The sequence below is a fragment of the Hyaena hyaena genome, unplaced genomic scaffold (assembly GCF_003009895.1).
Source record: "Hyaena hyaena isolate Hyena2069 unplaced genomic scaffold, ASM300989v1 scaffold_621, whole genome shotgun sequence".
Taxonomy (NCBI): Eukaryota; Metazoa; Chordata; class Mammalia; order Carnivora; family Hyaenidae; genus Hyaena; species Hyaena hyaena.
The window spans coordinates 756886-776892 of NW_024081249.1; the positions used below are offsets into that span (position 1 = coordinate 756886).

Here is a 20007-nt window from a genome sequence, read left to right on the forward strand (position 1 = left end):
TATAATACTTAGTGCACATCTATATTCAGATTTCCCTGATTGTACCAATTTTTTTGTTGTTGGTTGAGGCAGGATCTAAAGAAGATTTGTACTTTGCATTTGACCATTAGGTAGGAGTCCCTTTCAATTTCTACCAGTCACTGTACCACTCTCCTTTTTCATGCCATTTACTTTGTGAACAAATGAGATCATTTATCTAGTAGATTGTACCACATTCTAGATTTGGCTAATTATTTTTTTGTGGTATTGTTAGCTTATTATCTTAGTCTTCAAATTTTCTCATAGTTTGCTATAGAGTCTTAATTAAATTCAGGTCTTTCTTTTCTTCTCCCTCCCTCCCTCCCTCCATTCCTCCCTTCTTTCCCTCCTCCCTTTTTGTTTGGCAAGCATAGTTGATGCTTAATATTCTTCCTATTGCATCTGAGGTACATTATGTCTGGTAACCCCACTTTTAGTGATGCTAACATTAATCATGGCTTTCATTTAGGTCTTGTCAACCTGATCCCTCCATCATCAAGTTTCCTATCAAACTCTCACTTGATTGTTTTTTGCAGCTATTAAGGACCACTGCCAGACCCATTATTATATTAAGTAGCAAAACAGTGATTTTCTGTCATTTTTTTCTGCATTTATTAGCTGGAATTCTACAAAGAAAAACATTTCCATATCACTTATTTGGTTACCATCTGATAAGGCCTGTAAGGAAAGGCTGGGGGAAATGTTTGATTTATTCTCTTCTCAATCTTCAGAGTAATGAATTGATGACCTAGAAACCTCTAAAGGTGATCAAGTATCATGAATCCATGGTGTTTTATATGTTTGTTTCAATATATGTGTTTCAATTAATAGTCCCATCTTAGTCCAGTGGATACCTCCATTAAATTCCACTGAAAATCTTGCTTTTAAAAAATGTTACTAAAATTATTTTGACAGGATTTTAAAAAATAATGTCAAACTTACAGAGAAGTTGTAAGAATAATAGAACTCCTTTTCCAATAATAATACCTTTTCCAAAGTTCACCAATTTTTTTTAACATTTTGCCACATTTATCATCCTTTCTCTTATTGTTTCGAACTATTCAAAAATAGATACCATACATTATGTTATTTTATCCCTTAATACTTCAGCATGTATATCCTAGGAATAAGGATATTCCTTCTCTTATATAACCACAGTTCAGGTATCAAATTCAAACATCATTGTAGTGGGGTGCCTGGGTGGCTCAGTCGGTTGAGTATCTGACTTCAACTCAGGTCATGATCTCACAGTTTGTGGGTTTGAGCCCCACATTGGACACTGTGCTAACAGCTAGCTCAGGGCCTGGAGCCTGCTTTGGACTCTGTCTCCCTTTCTCTGACCCTCCCCTGCTCACACTGTCTCTATCTCTCTCTCAAAAATAAATAAAACATTTAAAAACAAACAAACATTGTAGTTGGCTCTTTTACATTTTCTTCCTCAGATCTAGAATCAGCCATTCCTCCAAGGGTCCCTGGCACTTTTTTGCTGGGAAATGATATTTAAAGATCCCAGTGTTTTGCTGGTGGTACTTTCTGCTACTCAGTTGTTATTGCTTATAAGCTATTCAATAGGTAGAGTCAGGAAAGCTTTCTATTTGTGTCAAAAGAGAAAAAAGGGCTTTTATTTAAATTCTTGGATTTTACTGTTTTTTCTTAGCCTGAAAATCTTGGTTTCTGTCAACATTAGCATAATTACCTATTTGATTTAAGATAACATAACAATAGTTTAAAAATAACAGTGATGATATAAATAGGGCCAATGAATGTAGTTAAGAGTCCCTGTGATTCTCTTTTGTCCTTAGAATACATTTCACAAGGATAAGAATTAAAAGTGCTGCTTTTAGGAGTGTCTGGCCAGCTCAATTTGTAGAGCATGTGACTCTTGATCTCGGGGTTGGGAGTTTAAGTCCCATGTGGGCCTGGAGCTCACTTAAACAAATTTTTTTAAACATTTTATTTCTTTAAGTTTATTTATTTATTTTGAGAGAGGAAGAGAGAGAGTGAGCAGATGGGCAGGAAGAGAAGGAAAAAAATCCCAAGCAGGCTCTATACTCTCAGAGCAGGGCCTGAGGTAGGGCTTGAACTCATGAACCAAGAGATCATGACCAGAGCCAAAGCCAAGAGTCAGATGCTTAACCAACTCAACCACCCAGGTGCTCCTAAAAACAATGTTTTTTGAGTTAAATAAAATATTTTTATTTGAGTAAACCATGATTGATTAATATACAATTAGGTTACTCTACTTCAAATTTTAATAGTTAGGTATATATTTTTTGATGTAATTTCATTTTCTAATTACATAAAATATTTACTTGACCCTGAAATTGAAAGTATATGAGATGATACATTCCCAGTTTTGTCTGCATTTCCATCTTTTCCACCTATATTCATTTTTATTCCTCTATAGGTAATCATTTTTATAAGATGTTGGTTCCACTGAAAAATAAATATGCCCCTTTCCCTATTTCCTTACATAAAAGATAGTATATTTTCAACTTTTTTTTAGCTTAATATATTCTGGAGATTCCATATCAATATATGGAGATAATTCCTAATCTGTTTTTTACATTTGCATGGTACCTTACTGTGTGGATATACCACAGAACTTTCAAGTAGTCTCCTGCTGATGGTCATTTGGGTTGTTTCCAGATTTTTGCATTTATAAATAATGTCACAATGAAAAATGGCCTTGTGCATTTGTCATTTTGTGTTTTGGGCATAGATTTTTAGAAGTGGAATCGCTGGGCCAAAGAATAGATGATATGTAATTTTGCTAGGTCTTGCCTGCTTTAGTTGGTTCAGGCTTTTACAACAATATGCTATAGACTTGGTGGCTTATAAATAAGAGAACTTTATTTCTGACAGCTCTGGAGGTTAGAAGTCCAACATCAGGGTGCCAGCATGGTAGGTTCTGGTGAGACCCTCTTCAGGGTTGCACTCTGCCCACTTCTCAGTATATCTTCACATGGCAGAAGGTAGAGAGAGGAAGCAAGTTCTCTCATGATTCTTGTTAAGGACACTAATCCCATTCATGAGGGCTCCATCTTCATGACTTCATCTAATCCTAATTACCTCCCAAAGGCCCCATCTTATAAAACCATTACAAGGAAGGGGTAGGGGTTCAGTATGTGAATGCTGGGGAGAGAGAAATATTCAGTCCATAAACTTCTCAATCTGAGGTTGCATTTTGCATTCCCATCAACAATAGACAGGAGTATCTCATAGGCTGTTTTATTAATTTACCTACCCAGGGTCTTATTGGCCTCAGGTTCTTTTTGACTCAAATTATGTATAACATTAAAATATAAGGAAAGAAAAGAAGCTTCTTATTTTTCAAGTATACGAAAATCTTTAAATCCCTTACTAAGTAAGGCAAGATCAAAACAGGGATAGACCAATCACTTCTGTCATCCTGATCAGGAAGAAAGTCTTTTAAACGATATTCTTGTGTGTGCCCTAAGGAGGGTTAATAGTTTGAGACTAACATGCTGCCTACTGTGCTAAGAAAGCCAGTTAGAATTAGGAGTTTATATAGGCAGGGGTGTTAGAATTTAAGAGGGTAGATGTTCCCAAAGAATAGTGGACTAGGTCTCAAAAAATTTTAGAGCCAATGGCAGATAAACTATTTTTGACAGTATCTGGAGGATAAATGGTTTTGAGCAGGAGATATTTCACAGATATTATTTAGTATTGAGGGAAATTTAAGCTATTTACTTTCCTCCAAAGTTTGTACTTTTCCTTTGTTTTTACATTTCAAACCAATTCATGAATTTAACACTTTTACTCTTATAATATATCATTTTTTTCTATGAGCTTAATTGCCACGGAAACACCAGCAATTGTTTTTGGAATCAAACTCGAAATATTCATACAGATTTTAGTTCATTTTCTGCAGTAGCACTACATATCTACTAATTTCATTTCTTAATAAAATATAGAAAGAGGAATCAACAAAAATTGTAGATAACACTCTCATGGTGCTTACTATCTGCCAGGCACTAAGTTCTATACATAATCATTAAATCCTCCCCACAACCTTATGAGATATATTGTATTACTATCTCCATCTTACAGTTAGGAAACTGGGGAACAGAGGGTTTAAGTAACAGGCCCAATGCCATACAACCAGAGTCCAAGTTTGAACCCAGGCAATTTGGCTTCAGAGTCTAGACATTTAATAGCCATACTCCTACCCCTCTCTCCTCGATGGCATGAAAAATTAGTAATTGGGAACTGATAATAATAGGGATGTCCATGGCACCTGGGTGGTTCAGTTGGTTAAGTGTCCAACATTGGCTCAGGTTATGATCTCATGGTTTGTGTGTTTGAGCTCTGCATTGGACTCTGCACTGAGAATGTGGAGCCTGCTTGGGATTCTCTCTTTTTCCCTCTCTCTACCCCTTCCCCCTCTCATGCATTCTCTCTTTCAAAAATAAATAAACTTAAAAAAAATACAGATGATCCAGTGGTAATGTGATCACATGTAATTTGCCCAAAAGCCTGCAATTCCATGAACTTTCTCTTGGGTGACATATGTCAATTCTGATTCAGGTCTTCCGGCATTTCCATAAGCTCTTTCGGGACAGGAATTCCTAAAAAAGAAGAGGTGAAGAAAGTGGAGAGGAGTCTGGCAACTATGGGAGTTCAGGAAGTAGATGAAGAAACCTAGGAGTCCATTTACAAATATTATTTGAGTTGGAGTGTTGTTGGCAGAAAGTATAACCAACTTCATCAAAGATGTCACCACTCTATGTTATCCCCAACTTGTGAATATGTACAGTGCCAGGGCGCCTGGGTGGCTCAGTTGGTTAAGTGACCAACTTCGGCTCAGGTCATGATTTCATGGTTCATGGGTTGGGGCCCCACATTGGGCTCTGTGCGGACAGCTCAGAACCTAGAAGCTGCTTCAGATTCTGTGTCTCCCTCTCTCTGCCCCTCCCCCTTCTCTCTCTGTCTCTCTCTGTCTCTTTCTCTCAAAAATAAACATTAAAAAAAAATTTTAGGGGTGCCTGCGTGGCTCAGTCGGTTAAGTGTCCGACTTCAGCTCAGGTCATGATCTCAGGGCTCGTGGCTTCGAGCCCCGCGTCAGAGCCTGGAGCTTGTTTCAGATTCTGTATCTCCCTCTCTCTCTGACCCTCCCATGCTCACGTTGCTTCTCTCTCTCTCTCTCTCTTTCTCAGAAATAAATGAATGTGTACAGAAAAGAAGGAAAACTGGATTTGCTTTGCCCAAATTATAAAGTAGGCTAATACTTTAAGGCCAAACATTTCAGGTATGGTTCTTTCTCTCGGTTTTTTCACATTCCATACTGAGGAGCTTCTGCCATCTCGTGTTGATGTAGAAAACTACAAGAGTTGAGAATTCCCATTCCTGTCCCTCCACAAGTCCAGCTGACAACTGGTTCACCAAGTGTGGAAAGAAGACCCATCCCAATGGTCCTCTCAGTTTCCTCAAGTCTCCTCCCTTCTACCAGAAGTAGAAAATATTTGACATTTTAATCCTGTGTAATAATTTAGCTACAATAAAGTCCTTTTTAAATTTGATGGTGTTTGAAATTTTTTTTCTCTTTAATTTTAGGATTTATAGCTTTCTAAATTAAAGGTGGTTAGGCTTTGAAGGTACAGGCAGAGGAAATGAGACCTTACAATTACCTTTGGAAGCACAAGTTAGGCAATCTGTGCTCTTTAGGGACAGGAATTCCTAATCTCTTTCCTCTACAAACCTCCTCCAGGGATGGATGCTAAGCAGGCAACTGTGGAAGGCCCATTTCAAAGACCTCACAGCAGTTATCTTGTAGAGCTGCCCCTCTCTGTACTCTTGAAGCCTGAGGTGCTGCCCCTACCATAGTACTTCCCTCTATACAGTCACCATTGATTCACTCATCCGTCCCTGTTTCTAGACATGTGCTCACCTCTAGGGTATAGATAATACCTCATTCAACAGCAAATAGTGGATAGTACATACGTATTATATAAATGCTGCAGAGAATGTCTGCTATTAACTTGTTCTAGCTTGTAGCTCCTAAATCAAGCTTAGCCTGCTCGGGTAAAAATTTCCCTAGTCAGCCAATTATGTCCTTCAACCCTTAACCTAGTCTCTCCTTGAACTGAGCACAAGTCAGCTTTTCTGTGCTACCTGCTACCTGCTTTCCTCTTTTCCTTTTTTCCTGACCTAAAATTCCCAAATGTTGGGGATGCAGAACTATTTATTTTGCCTGCATTTCACAAACTCCCTCACTACACTTTCTTCCTACTCAACCCTTAAAGCAAGCTAATTATGCTCAGTCTTTTTAAATCTTTCTTTGTTATACCATTAGGTTAACAGAAAAACAGAAAGTCTATTTAGCTGTATTTGTTTTGGGACAATTTATGTCATCAGGGCCTTGCTTCCTGACTCTGGCACCTGGGATACTAGTTTTGAGATGTTGGTAGAGGAATGTTAAGGAATGACATGCTTCATAAACTAAAATAGTAAGTTCTTGAAAGTTTGGGAAGATGAAAGCTTCTGAAGGTACGTGTTCAGGTAGGAAGAAGCATCTGAACAGGTGGCCACAGCAATATTCTTCAGTCTTACTTTCCTCTCACATTGATAACTTGGATTACCACTACCCTGGCCCCCAGGAGTACACACTTCTTCAAAGCCCTAACTCCTTAGCTCTTGATTCTCTTCAGTACTATGAAGCTATGCTGGACTTTTCAAAAAGGCTTTACTAGTGTGAAGGCTTTACTAGTGAACCACTGATGATCGCTGGGTAGAGAAATCATGGATGATCATTTTCTTCTTTATACTTTTTTGGATTTACTGATTTTTAAATCGACCTATGTGTTATTTTTATAATTATATTAAAAATGAGACTTTTCAAAATTCAAAGGGAAAACAAGCAAGTAATGAAACTATAAATAAGCATACAATCATGGCTAACTTGTCTTCACATTTGCTCTCTAAGCTGCTCTTCCATTCCACATCATTTTTGAGGGTCCTGCTGGGGAAGCTCACTTTTTCATTTTCAAGCAATATTCCTCTTGATACCTCGCAGAAGACATCACTGAGAAAACAATAGATGGACTATGAAACTGATTTCTCACTGATGGTAAATCATATTCTCGGTAGAAATCAGCGTATAAAGAAATCATCTATAAGGGACTCCAAAATCTATATGGAACTCACCAAATTCCACACCCAAAAGACAGACAACCCAGTAAAGAAATGGGCAGAAGATATGAACAGACACTTCTCCAAAGAGGACATCCAGATGGCCAACAGACACATGAAACGATGCTCAGCATCCCTCCTCATCAGGGAAATACAAATCAAAACCACACTGAGATACCACCTCACGCCAGTCAGAGTGGCTAAAATGAGCAAATCAGAGAACTTGAGATGCTGGCGAGGATGTGGAGAAACGGGCACCCTCCTGCACTGTTGGTGGGAATGTAAGCTGGTACAGCCCCTCTGGAAAACAGTGTGGAGGTTCCTCAAAAAGTTAACAATAGAACTCCCCTAGGACCCAGCAATAGTACTGCTAAGAATTTACCCAAGGGATACAGAAATGCTGATGCATAGGAGCACATGTACCCCAATGTTCATAGCAGCACTCTCCACAATAGCTAAAACATGGAAAGAGCCTAAGTGTCCATCAACAGATGAATGGATCAAGAAGATGTGGTTTATCTATACCATGGAATACTACATGGCAATNTGGATGGACCTTGAGGGTGTTATGCTTAGCAAAATAAGTCAGGCAGAGAAGGACAAATACCATATGTTTGCATGTATAGGAGGATCAGGAGGAACTTAACAGAGGACCGTGGGGGAGAAGAAGGGGGGAAATAGTGGGGGAAAGGGAGAGAGGCAAACCATGAGAGACTCTTGAATGCTGAGAACAAACTGAGGACTGATGGAAATGGGGGGGGAGGGGGGGAGATGGGCATGGAGGGGGGCATTTGTGGGGATGAGCACTGGGTGTTATGTGGGAACCAATTTGACAATAAACTATTTGTAAAAAAAAAAAATCATCTAGCTCCAGAGCCGCCCCCCCCCCCCCACCAACTGCCTCCTCAACTTAAGATGGAGTCAAATGTTGTTTTCCCTGGGATCAAATTAAATTTGAGGCTGTCCACATGACTGGATAGTAGGTCAGTTGGGTGGATAGGAACCCCTGCTAGTAAGGCATCAAGTCATTGAGATAAATTTCAAAAGCTGTGCTATTGTAGCTCTTAAGGCAGAAGAATTGAAGTGCTGATTTTAAATGTTAGAGCATTGACAAAGGAAAGTGAGAATATAAATGTTTGCTTTGGCTGTAACTCAGCAGCAATAATTGCATTCATTTTTGCATGAACTGCTTACCCTTTATGCCTATAGCACACTACAATTATTTTCAAATAATTAAATATTATTAAATCATTTAATTATAATACTAACCCATTGATATGCTCAACATGTACAGCTTTTTGTTTGTGTCATAGGAGTTATCTGCTTATATAGCTTAGTTGTTTGTTCATAATCTAAGAAGGAAATAGAACATGGAGTCACCCTAGGAAGCATGCCAATGGTAGTTATCTTTAGTCTTTTTCCCTCATTGATTGGGTCACATCCAGTGACAATGCCTCAGATATTAAATCAACCCTAATAATATTTAAAGGATAAATCTAAGTAAGATTACTTGTTAAATAAAGGGTAAAAGGTATCTTTTGCTACAAAGAACTTGGACATTCTTCCTTAAACTTGCTTTGTTTGTACTTTATCCCTCTCTGACTGAGACTGGGACTTTAAAGTCATTTTTGCTCTTCTCATAGGTATAGTTATGGATTTTGGCATTTTTATTAAAAATGTATTATTTCCTCATATCTTTCACTGCCCCCTGCTCTAGTATTCCTATTTTTATTTTTTCTTAAATGTTTATTTTTGAGAGAGAGCATGAGCAGGGGCATGGCAGAGAGAGGACAGAGGATCCAAAGTGGGCTCTGTGATGACAGCACAGCCCAATGCAGGGCTTAAACTCGAACTGTGAGGTCATGTCCTGAGCTGAAGGCAGACACTTAACCAAATGAGCCACTCACATGCCCCCTTATTCTGATTTTTTAAAGTTTATTTTTGAGAGAGAGAGACAGAGAGACAGAGAGAGAATGCGGGGGAGGGGCAGAGAGGGAGAGAGAGAATCCCAAGCAGGATCTACATTGCCAGTGCAGAGCCCAACCCAGGGCTCAATTCCACTAATCATGGGATCATGATCTGAACTGAGATCAAGAGTCAGACAGATAACTGAATGAGCCACCCAGGTACTTCCCACCACACCATATTACGATTTTTCTAAGGATGTTTCAGGTTATAAAGGATTTTCCATACCTTCACCTTCACATTCTGCAGAGAATGTCATTTAATTATGTTTCACACTTTTTCTACTTACTATTTGGTCAGCAGGGGATAATTGCTTCTTTCTATCAACCAACCACTACTTTAACAATAAACTACCTATTATCCTTAAAATCCAACTATCTGGGGGTCTAGAGGGCATACTTAAATTCTATTACACATTAAATCATAACTGATGGGAGGAACTACCCAAATAATTTAAAAAAGAGATATAAAAAGTTCATTAGTAAAGAGAATCTGAGAGATTTGCCTCTATATGAAAGAGGTAGAAAAAATAAATCTTTATTAGCATGTTCAAGGTAGTCAAGATTTTAACAAACATCTTAATCCTCACAACAACCCTGTGAGGTAGGTTAAGTCATTGTTTTGTGATAAATTAGTATTGTTCCAAATAAAGTGCAATTCTTGAAATAATCTGCATTAGGAATAATTATGTTAATGAACCACTTATGTGTAGGCTAATATTTGTGTTATTTGTATACTTTGATTCATGCAATAAGGTGTCTCCAGAAAAGTTCACTGTAATAAAATCCTACTTAAATACACGTAGGGGACTATTTAAATAAACTCTGGGGCAGATGTTTTTTGTAAAATAAATCACTTTTTTTTATCTTATGCAAGATGCAATTTTCACAGTATTTGCTCAAAGTGAGGCCTTCTCAGCAACACTGCACTCACATTTCGTCATTCTTCTGTAAGCTATTTTAAGATGGCACCAGGCCAACATAAGACTGACTTAATTTGTTGAATTAAATCTTAGCAATTTGGTATACGGCAGTAAACTGTGTTATCATGTAGAAATCTCCAAATATACTACACTCAATCCCAACCCAAAACCTAAGATGGACTGTTTATTGAAATTAAACACTAAAGTGAATGATAATAAATTTTAAAAAGTATCTTTCCGTGAGAATAATATTTAATTTTTCCCTTAAAATTGTAAAATGTAAAAGGAAGAGAGATCTTAGGGTCTTTAAAAACAAAATAATCTCTGATAATTACAAAATCCTCATGATTTATATTGTAAATCAAACCCTCATGCTATCAGTTTATCACTTACAAGGAAGCCAACAGTCTGCTACTCCAAAAATGTATTTTTTTTTTCTCTGTGCCAATATGACTTACTAGGACAAAAAATATTTCAGGCACCATTTTCTCTTAAATATATATTTATAAATATCTATTGTTAATCCAACATTAGTAAACATCGAGTTACCTAATATTTTTTTATAGTCATCTTGTCTTCAGAATAGATTTTTATTAGAGGATTTCCATTACATTTAAATAGATTAGTTATATAATTTACTTGTAGTAGTGACTTTAATTAAACCTGGGAGCTTAGTTAACAGTTAAAATTTGGTGACAGGTTTATAATACTTTAGCAAGTGGTTAAAGTAATTTGCCATTATAGAGAAATAATTCAAGCCCAGAAAAATATTCTCCCCAAAGTATTTTTAAAAACTGCTACAGGAAAATTAGGCAAATCAACAAGCCATCTAGAAGTTGTACATTCAAATCCATTCTAGATCCAACAATGCACTTTGGATTTTAGTGAGGTAGGGCAAAAAATATAGTCAGATACACTTTGAAGTGTTAAATTTATATAAACTGAAATACTAACTTGTAACCAGGTTTTATTTGAATATCCAAAAAGAAAAACTGAGAATTCAAACGGTGAAGTATTTTCTTGGATTCAAGGACAGAACTGCAAAAATCCTTTGAGTACATATAAATGAAAAATACAAAGGCTACAAGATATATTTTATTTCAACATAAAGTATGCTTGTTATGCTCGTATAAAAATAACACAGGACATAGAAAAAACAAATACAAACATTTTTGCATAGATTCTGTATATATAATATTTACCTGGGGCTAAACACTGGAAAATACACCTCTGAAACTAGTATAGTTCAACTACTTCCTTGGATACCAAGTATATACAAAATAAAAGCCCTTCATCTGGGGGAGCATGGGCAGGAGGGAAAACAATTTAATTTAGCATCAGTCTATATTTATTTCTCTGTTGCTCGAATATAAACCAATGATGACAAGAGGAGAAACTCTGGGGGTTTATTTAACAAAATTAAATTCACATTTCTGAGGCCGTCATAGTGCATCCAATGTCCATCAATCTGGAAAGCTGCAGAATAATGATGTTCCTCTTTGTTAAATAATGTGGCACCTTCCAACAAATACCTGCAAATTAAATGACAAAGTGTAGCAAAAAAGATAATACTTTGTTCTTAGATAAATGTTCCTTAAATTATTAATTAAGGAATGAAAATAGTGATATTGTCTGCATTCTACTCTGTAAAAATCATGTGCTGTAACTGGTAATTTGGAGTAAAATATTTAAGAATTTAAAATATAGTATAATTGAAATATTTTGAAAAACATTTTAACAGACTAACTCATAATCTGTATCATTTGGTTATATGAGAACACACACACAAAAAGCCTTTCAAAGGCAAAAAGTTAAGAGACTCTGTATATCCTAATTTGAATGCAGATATTTATATATTTAATTTTGAAAGTAACATTTTTTTGTTTAAACAATGACCTCCTACTACACTACTTTGATTTGAAATACAAGTAATAGGCAATATTTACTGACCGTTTACTATGTGTCAGGTACTATCCTAAACACTTTGCATGTGTTATCTCATTAAATCTTCATAATTATGTACCAGATAGATACTGTCATCTGAGTTTTATAGAGTAAGAAACTGATGTGTAAGCCAGTTAGGTTCTGGCCCAAGGTTACATAGCTTATAAAAAGGAGGGGCTGGGATTTGAACTCAATTCTGTCTATTCCATAGTTCAAACACTGTGCACAGTGACTGTGCACTGTGCCAGTGACTGACTCCCTGTAGTAGATTCTAATCTTATTCAGGATACATATAATTAGAGATAGCTACGGGTTGCCTGGGTGGCTCAGTCAGTTAAGTGTCTGGCTCTTGATTTCAGCTCAGGCCATGATCTCACAGTTTGTGAGTTCAAGCCCTGCACTGGGCTCTGACGTCTCGCAGCCTGCTTGGGATTCTCTCTCTGCCCTTCCTCTACCCTCTCTCTCTTTCAAAAATAAATAAACTTAAAAAACTACATTTAAGTAAAAGAGAGACAGCTATGATTTTTTTCAACAATATTACCTTAGGGGCCAGCTGAATAGCAGAAAAACAGAAAATAAGTGTATTTTTTAAATTAGTTTTATAACCAAACAAGAAAACACCTACTTGTGATCAGATAAATCCAAGTAATATGGTACATATGCCAGATCTTCCGATTTCCAGTGCTGCATATTTAAGACAACAAAAGGGGGTGCCCCATGGCAGAAAACTCGCTGGGAAAATTCTCTTAAGCCACCACACCTAAAATTGAAAATAGGCATGAACTTTATTATACTTGAAGCAAAACTGCCTTTTATCATTTCTGGGTTGCCTTTATTATTTAATTTCACAATAAGCATAATTATCTATTTTAGGTATGGGTAATGGTGTGGCTATATTAGTATCTTATATACCTATACTCAGAAGCTTATCAGCTCTGAGATTCTATATACAAGAAATCACATACTTGCAAAACTCCAGAAAAAGCTATTTTTTCCCCAAGTTTATAAAACCATATAGTCTTTTGAAGCTAATAAAAACATATAGTCTTTTATTTTCACATGTAGAAACATTTTTTTTTCTTTCAGCTGTTTTCAAGGAATAGTGGCAGAGGTAAATTATATGACTCCTATATTCCCTTTTATATTGCATATAAGTCCTTAATTGCATCCTTTTGCCATAAGGATGAAACAAAGTCTGTTTTCTTAGCAGTATTACATATTAAGCATGTGGATCAGAATATAACATATACAATTATACAGTAAAATCTCGATTAACCGGAATACTCAGAGCAGAGCATTTTGGCTCACAAATATTACTGACTAAAGTTAATCAGAAAACCATTTTGTTTCAGTGTTTGCTGTTAGAATACATTAGTTCACTTTCTGGACTTAAGTACAATTAATTAAATGTATTTTATTCTTCCCTTCTCTGTGATTAATTAGCTGTAAGATCATCCATCTAAATATTAATTCTCGTACATTTCTGCAGATATAGAAATTGTTAAGAGACTGAATGAGTATATGTTCTGCCCTTGTTGAATTTTTTTTAAACTATGTTGAATTTTTTGGTTGCCATTTACCTCTTTCTCCTAAATGAGGAATGCAGAAAAAAGTTCCGTTAATTGAGGGTCCGATTAGCTGGGTTCCGGTTAACCAAGGTTTTATTGTACCTACTCAGCAGTGGGGAAAAAAAGAAAAGGCATTTGCTTTGTATTCATCAATTAAATGTCGTATAATATTCTATATAGTGATATTTCATAATGACAACACAGCATAAAATAACAACATAAACTATGGTAGGTGTTAAGATTCCAAAAACATTAGGCTTCCTAAACACTTGTGATTTGCTATTTCATAAAGTTAACATCAAAGAGCATATCTGTTCAGGTTTCCTTATGAAAAAACAGAAATACTTTCATATTAAATGTCTCTCATATACTTACCCACTCTCTTCACACAGTTCAATCCTGGAACAGAATAACTCATCCACAGCCAGTCGTATCAAATTTCCATGAGGAATTTCCTGGGGGGGACTGCAACAATTACAAAATGCATGTTAGGAACTGCTTTGACATTTTACATGTAAATGCATTATTAGGACAGCACATTTTACAGGTCAATTCATTATTACCAAACCAAGTACAAAAGTATAACCTTATTGTTATAATTCTAGGAAACCAGTTGAATTTAATAAACATTAATTCATGAAGTTTTCCAAGAAACATTAAATCCTTCTGTAAGCTGATCCTGAAATATGCAGTTGTCACTTTAAAATTTTTTCAAGGTTTCAGTAGAGTGGATTTTGGTCTTAGGGGAAGAAAAGTAGGAGCGAGAATCAGGAGAGCAGACAGTTACATGACTAAATGCAAGCTATAGCATTGTTGGCTTCAGATAACCTGATTTGTTAAAAAATTTCTTCCTACATACTTCAGAGAGGTTTTAAATATAGGATTAAAATAAAGGCAAATGCCTTAAAAATGTACATGGAATATATACAAAAATCACAAAAAATATTTTATTGAGAAACTTAAAATATTAGTATTAATATAGAATTATAAATAATTATGTTTCAAAACATACACAAACTGATACTAGTTTTTGGAAAAACAAAACAAATTGCTAAAATGCTTCTTAGTCTATTATAATTTAGAGTAACAAAACTTGGGGCACCTGGGTGGCTCAGGCAGTTGAGCATCCGACTTTGGCTTAGGTCATGATCTCACAGCTTGTGACTTCAAGCCCCATATTAGGCACTGTGCTGACAGCTCAGAGCCTGGAGCCTGCTTCGGATTCTGTGTCTCCCCCCTCTCTCTGCCCCTACCCCCCGCTCATTCTCTCTCACAAATAAACATTAAAAAAATTAGAACAAAACTTTTTTTTTCCTGAGAGAGATTTCAAAATCAATGTCATCGTAACAGCAACACAGGAAAATGGACAAAGCGTATTTCAGAACAAGAGAGAGATTCACTGGCAGTCTCTAAAAAGAGTATCTTCAGGTTATAGCATGATGTTATAATATTAAACTAAATATGCTATAAAGAAATGTGAATTTAGTAAGTTACGGTATGTGATGTATATTCTCAAAAGGGAACATCTATTAGGGTGCTTTTTGGACCACAAGGCCAAATACACTTTCTGACAACAATGTGTTTGGGTTTGTTTCTCTATCCTGTTTTTCTACTGGCAGTTATCCCTTTTCCAGTTAATGTCTCCCAGGGGCTTTAATGTTTCCCAACCCTCCACTAGGGCTTGCCAGTTTGGCATTCTTCCCTATCATTTACCAGCCTGGAGGTCTGCTTTTTCTCTCAAAGCCAAAAATACTCAGCAGGCTATCAGCACCTCTCCTAGTCAGTGAAAAAGCTCCTCACATCCATATCCTCTCCAGATATGAAGATTCTGCAGTGGGGTTTCAGTCTATAATTATGCGCTGGTCATGACATGAAGAAATACTTTTTTTTTTTTTTAAGAGAGAGTGTGAGTAGGGGAGAAGACAAGAAGGAGGGAAGGAGGGGAAGAGGGGGAGGGAGGGAAGGAGAGGGAGAGGGAGAGAGAGTGAGAGATTGAGAGAGAATCAAGCAGGCTCCACGCTCAGTGAGAAGCCAATTCAGGGCTTCATCGCACGACCTTGGGATCATAAGCAAAATCAAGAGTCAGACGCTCAACAGACTGAACCACCCAGGCACCCCTGGAATACTTTCAATCTTCTTGTTCATGTAGAAATAGCCTACCCAGCAGAAATCCATTCAAGAGGTGACACATTCCAACATAGTATTAAATGTTCTTCAGAGGTTATATTTATGATAGAAAAAAATTAATTATCTACACAGTCATATTAGCAAACTCAAAGCAAGAGTAAAACATTTTGCATACAAATTCATTACCTTCCACATGAAACAGTTATCAGTTGATTTATAAAGTCAATTCCAAGATATTTAGATTTAATAAATAGTAACACTTTCGTCATGGGACTTACTATAGTCTTGCATTTGTGTGGTTACTATGTGTAAGTAACTACACAAGGTCTGTACTTTAGAAAGTCCTTTGACTATACTTATATATTTATAGCAATATTCACTTAAGAACTGTATTATTTTTGCTAAAAGTGACAGACTTTAAAGCAACTTACTTTATATTAATTGTGCGTTGCTGATCTTCCTGTACTCGAGTTGGGCATCGCCAGTTGGAACAGTAACTCTCTTGTATGGTAGACATGAGATTTTCAAGATTTTTTGTAAAATTATCATGCTCGTTCCCAAATAAATCAATTATTAATGAAGCTTTATGAACTTCAGACTTGTATTGCTGTTTTTCCATCTTGTCCCAAATCCAAAGTAGCTTCACAGTTGTAAAACTGTAGGTGTCCATTAAGTAAAGGAAACAGTCTACAAACTCTCTACCTAAATGAAGAGAGAGCTCCCTGGGGAAACTGTCATTTTCGTTAAGAATGACATATAGTAGCATCAAGAATCCATCTATGGTGCAGGTATTTTTCAGTCTTATTTCAACATAAAGTGGTGTACAGGATACTGCTTTGCGGCCAGCTTTGATAGTAAAAACACCTCCCCAAGGAAGAACAGGCCTCCAAAATGAGCGATCTTGGTTATAGTTATTTTTAATTGATGCTTTGATCTCTTCAAACAGTGTCTTCATTCTGCATTTTAAAAGTTTAAAAACAGAACATGTAAATTTGTGACTGTATATGTTAAATTTATGAGATATGTTCAAATGAAAACAAAGCTATCTAAAGATTCAAATTAGAGGCACTTGGCTGGCTCAGTCAGTAGGGCATACCACTCCTGATCTTCCAACTGTTAAGTTCAACTTCCATGTTGGTTATAAAGATTTAAAAATAAAATCTTTAAAAAAATTCAAATTAGGGGCGCCTGGGTGGCTCAGTCGGTTAAGCATCAGGTCATGATTTCAGGGTTCATGGGTTTGAGCCCTGCGTGGGGCTCTGTGCTGACAGCTCAGAGACTGGAGCCTATTTCAGATTCTGTTTCCCTCTCTCTCTGCCCCTCCCCCACTCGTGCTCTCTGTCTCAAAAATGAATAAACTATAAAAAAAATCTTTTAATTCAAATTAAATTTGGTTAGAAGGCCTACCAATATAACGAAAAAACTGAAAACAATTTAAGCTGAGCCATTTTTTGGCAATATGCAAGGCCTCTGGAAAGACCATTTAAGAAGTGCAATCTTTTATAAGGTACAGGATGAGCACGTGATAGACTTTTACCCTAATTATACTAGAGAGTTTATCTTTGCTATAGGAAGACCCTGAAATAAAAAAGTCCTAAATGAAAACAGAGCTTTTAAAGATGCAATCTAAGTTTGGTTTGGTATATTCCTAATGTAAACCTCCTCCTCCCTTCAAAATACAAGTTGTGCTTCATTTCCTTTTTAATATGCATGGTTCCACTTATGAAACTGCTATAATGTAAACCTTAGATGGGCTACAGAATTGCCAATTATCTTTGAAAGACCTCATTTGAAAAGTAATCCACAGAAATCAACTGAATCGGTGCCACAGCTGATATAAAAATCATTTCTATGCACTTTGGGATTTTCACCTGCAATTTAGGACCATGCTGGATATCCTATAATCCTAACTACAGAGCCCATGCTATGAAGATCTAACTTAGAACTTGGTAAGTAATCTGATTCCCCTCTTCATACTTTTGGGAATGAACGGGGGTGTCCTTCCTATTTAAACCATTATTTATCCTTCCCGTAACCTTGAGATTAGCTAAGCATTTTGTTTTTAAAGTCTTTGCCAGTATTCTAATAAACATGTTTGTGTCATAATGTATGTTATATAAAGCAAATTTTTAAAAAGTTAAAGAATGAGGTCCTAGTGAAACTGAATTGAAAATACTGCTTTACTTAGGACAATAAATATCTAAACTAAAAACATCAGAGGGTTTCTCAATGTTACTTTTATGGAAAAGTATATTTTCATGAAAAAGGAAAGCATCTGAAGAACAGAAAGAGACCAGTCGTGACTGAGGTCAACGTCGTACTTTGACTGTCTTTTCAAGTGCCACACACATCCTCTCAAACATAACATAAACCCAATATTCAATATTGCAAACCTATGTGTTTTATTTGTATAAGAAATTAAGTTCACATAGCATACAGCTGCTGAATCACTATGTTGTACACCTAAAACCAATGTAACACTGTGTCAATTATACTTCAATTAAAAAAAATCTGTTTTACACTTAAAAGAAATTAAATTCAAACCGATTTCACAATACTAGTAGACTAAAAATTCAATTCTACAATATATTAAATGCAGGCGCACATGCACGCATGCGTGCACACAGTATTTTCGGCTTGAGGCAAGATACTGTGGACTCTAAAATATTCAACACTATATTTAGTCTTAACTGTAGATGTTTACACATAGTTGGTAACATGTTGTTGGCTCTAGTCAACCATTTAGGAATAAGAGGGCGTGGCAAATCTGGAGACTCAGGCAAACACAAGCGGTTTCTTTTTAACAGGAACTAACAAGTTTCCCAAGCATATTTAAAAAGAAAAACTCATATGGCGTTCAGATGCTTTAAAAATGAAAATAACTTCCTTCATAGTTTCATTTATTTCTGTTTAAGTTTTAAAAACTTTGTAGCAAGGTCAGAAGCCTGAGTTCAGATTCCCAAATGTTAAATTGGGAAGGCATCATAAATCTCTGCAGTGTTTTTCTTCAAATTATCTTTTAGACATAACCAAACAAGGAGTATTTACAGCAGTTGTTATACTTAAGAGAAGTAAACTACAATTTTATATATACATATATATCTGTATGTATAACGAAATTAACTTCTCTAGCCTTTTTCTAGGGGGAGAGAAAGTGAAGGGGTAGAGACGCTTGGAAGAACTAGAGGACACTTAATAATCTTTTCAGCATTAACCTAGTGATTTGTTACAAAGTAAATTACAACTAAAATGAGTAGAAAAGGCGGAGAAATGGCTGCAAAGAGCTTTACTTAAAATTGTCTTGAGATTTCTCCACATAGTCAAAAAGACTTGTTTCCTTAGGCACCGTATTAGAAGCCTTGGAGGAGGTATGCTGCTGGCATTATTGTCTTGATTCAACAGGCCCTAGTTTAAATAAACCTGGAAAACTCTCCTGACCTCTTTTTCCTTGGGAAACGACACCTTTCTTTTGCGGTCATTTTCAAGCGTGACAGTCTGTACTCAACACTGGTCGTGACGACCAGACCATTCACCCTAGGCATGGATGCCGGATTCCCTAAGAGCTCGGCGGTCCTAAGGGTCCCCTCTCGAATCAGCACCCCGAAATAATCTGAAAAATGGCCACGCGCTCCCCCTTGAAGCAGCGCGGGGCTTCTGGGCAGAGACCCTGCTGGGCGCGCGGTGGGCGCCCGCCTCCGTTGCCCGCGCCCGGACACGCCTTCCCCGCCCCCGGCCCTCCGCGCAGGCGAAGGCCTGGCACCGAAGGCTGGCCCCGCAGGGCGGACAGGTCCCTGAGCCAGGAGCAGGTGGGACGGCTCGGCGCCCCTGCCCACGGCCAGCAGTGTTCCCCCCAGGCGCCTGGGGCTGCGGGCACTGGCGGGAGGGCCGGGCCGCGGAAAACGTTCCCACACCGGCCAGTCTCCGTCCACCAGGAAGCCGACTTCTCGTACCTCCCCGGGGACCGAAAACCGCCGGTGCCGCCGCACCCGTCGTCGCCGCCGCTTGCTCATGGAGAGCCCGTGCTGCTGCTGCCGCCGCCTCATCTACTAGCACCGTCCGCTGTCTGGGCCTCCCCGGCGTGAGTGCTGGGCTCTGGCACGGCCTCCATCGCACCCGCCGCGGCGGGAGCCACAGCAGCTCCAGCGCCCAGGCCCGAGCCGACCGGACCCACGGAGCCAGGACCGCAGGACGCGTAGCTTCTTATTACGGAGGAAGATTCGGCCTGACCTCGGCCCCCCTCCCCCCAGCCCCTAGTCCCCAGCCGCCTGACGGTGCTGCTGCGCAGGCGCGAAGACGCCTTCGCCAAACGTG

At 37.7% G+C, this 20007-nt stretch overlaps 1 protein-coding gene across 1 annotated transcript; it reads right to left on the minus strand.

The window, feature by feature from the left end:
• Positions 1 to 9647: 9647 nt before the first annotated feature.
• CUNH14orf28 (chromosome unknown C14orf28 homolog) lies at positions 9648 to 19939 on the minus strand. Its single transcript, XM_039257416.1, has 5 exons — positions 19647 to 19939; positions 16128 to 16652; positions 13945 to 14034; positions 12627 to 12761; positions 9648 to 11589 (listed from the first exon to the last, which is right to left on the minus strand). Exons 2-5 carry the CDS (start codon positions 16649 to 16651, stop codon positions 11406 to 11408), a joined length of 933 nt encoding a protein of 310 aa, XP_039113347.1. The 5' UTR covers position 16652; positions 19647 to 19939; the 3' UTR covers positions 9648 to 11405.
• Positions 19940 to 20007: the final 68 nt, after the last annotated feature.

Excerpts from the sequence above, each read along its gene's own strand:
- CUNH14orf28 (XM_039257416.1), bottom strand. The coding sequence starts at position 16,651 with ATGAAGACACTGTTTGAAGAGATCAAAGCATCAATTAAAAATAACTAT. Across the intron at positions 14,035-16,127 it reads CAACGCACAATTAATATAAA|TCCCCCCCAGGAAATTCCTC; the intron begins GTAAGTTGCTTT and ends TAATTGTTGCAG. Across the intron at positions 11,590-12,626 it reads TTGGATTTATCTGATCACAA|GTATTTGTTGGAAGGTGCCA; the intron begins GTAGGTGTTTTC and ends TTTAATTTGCAG.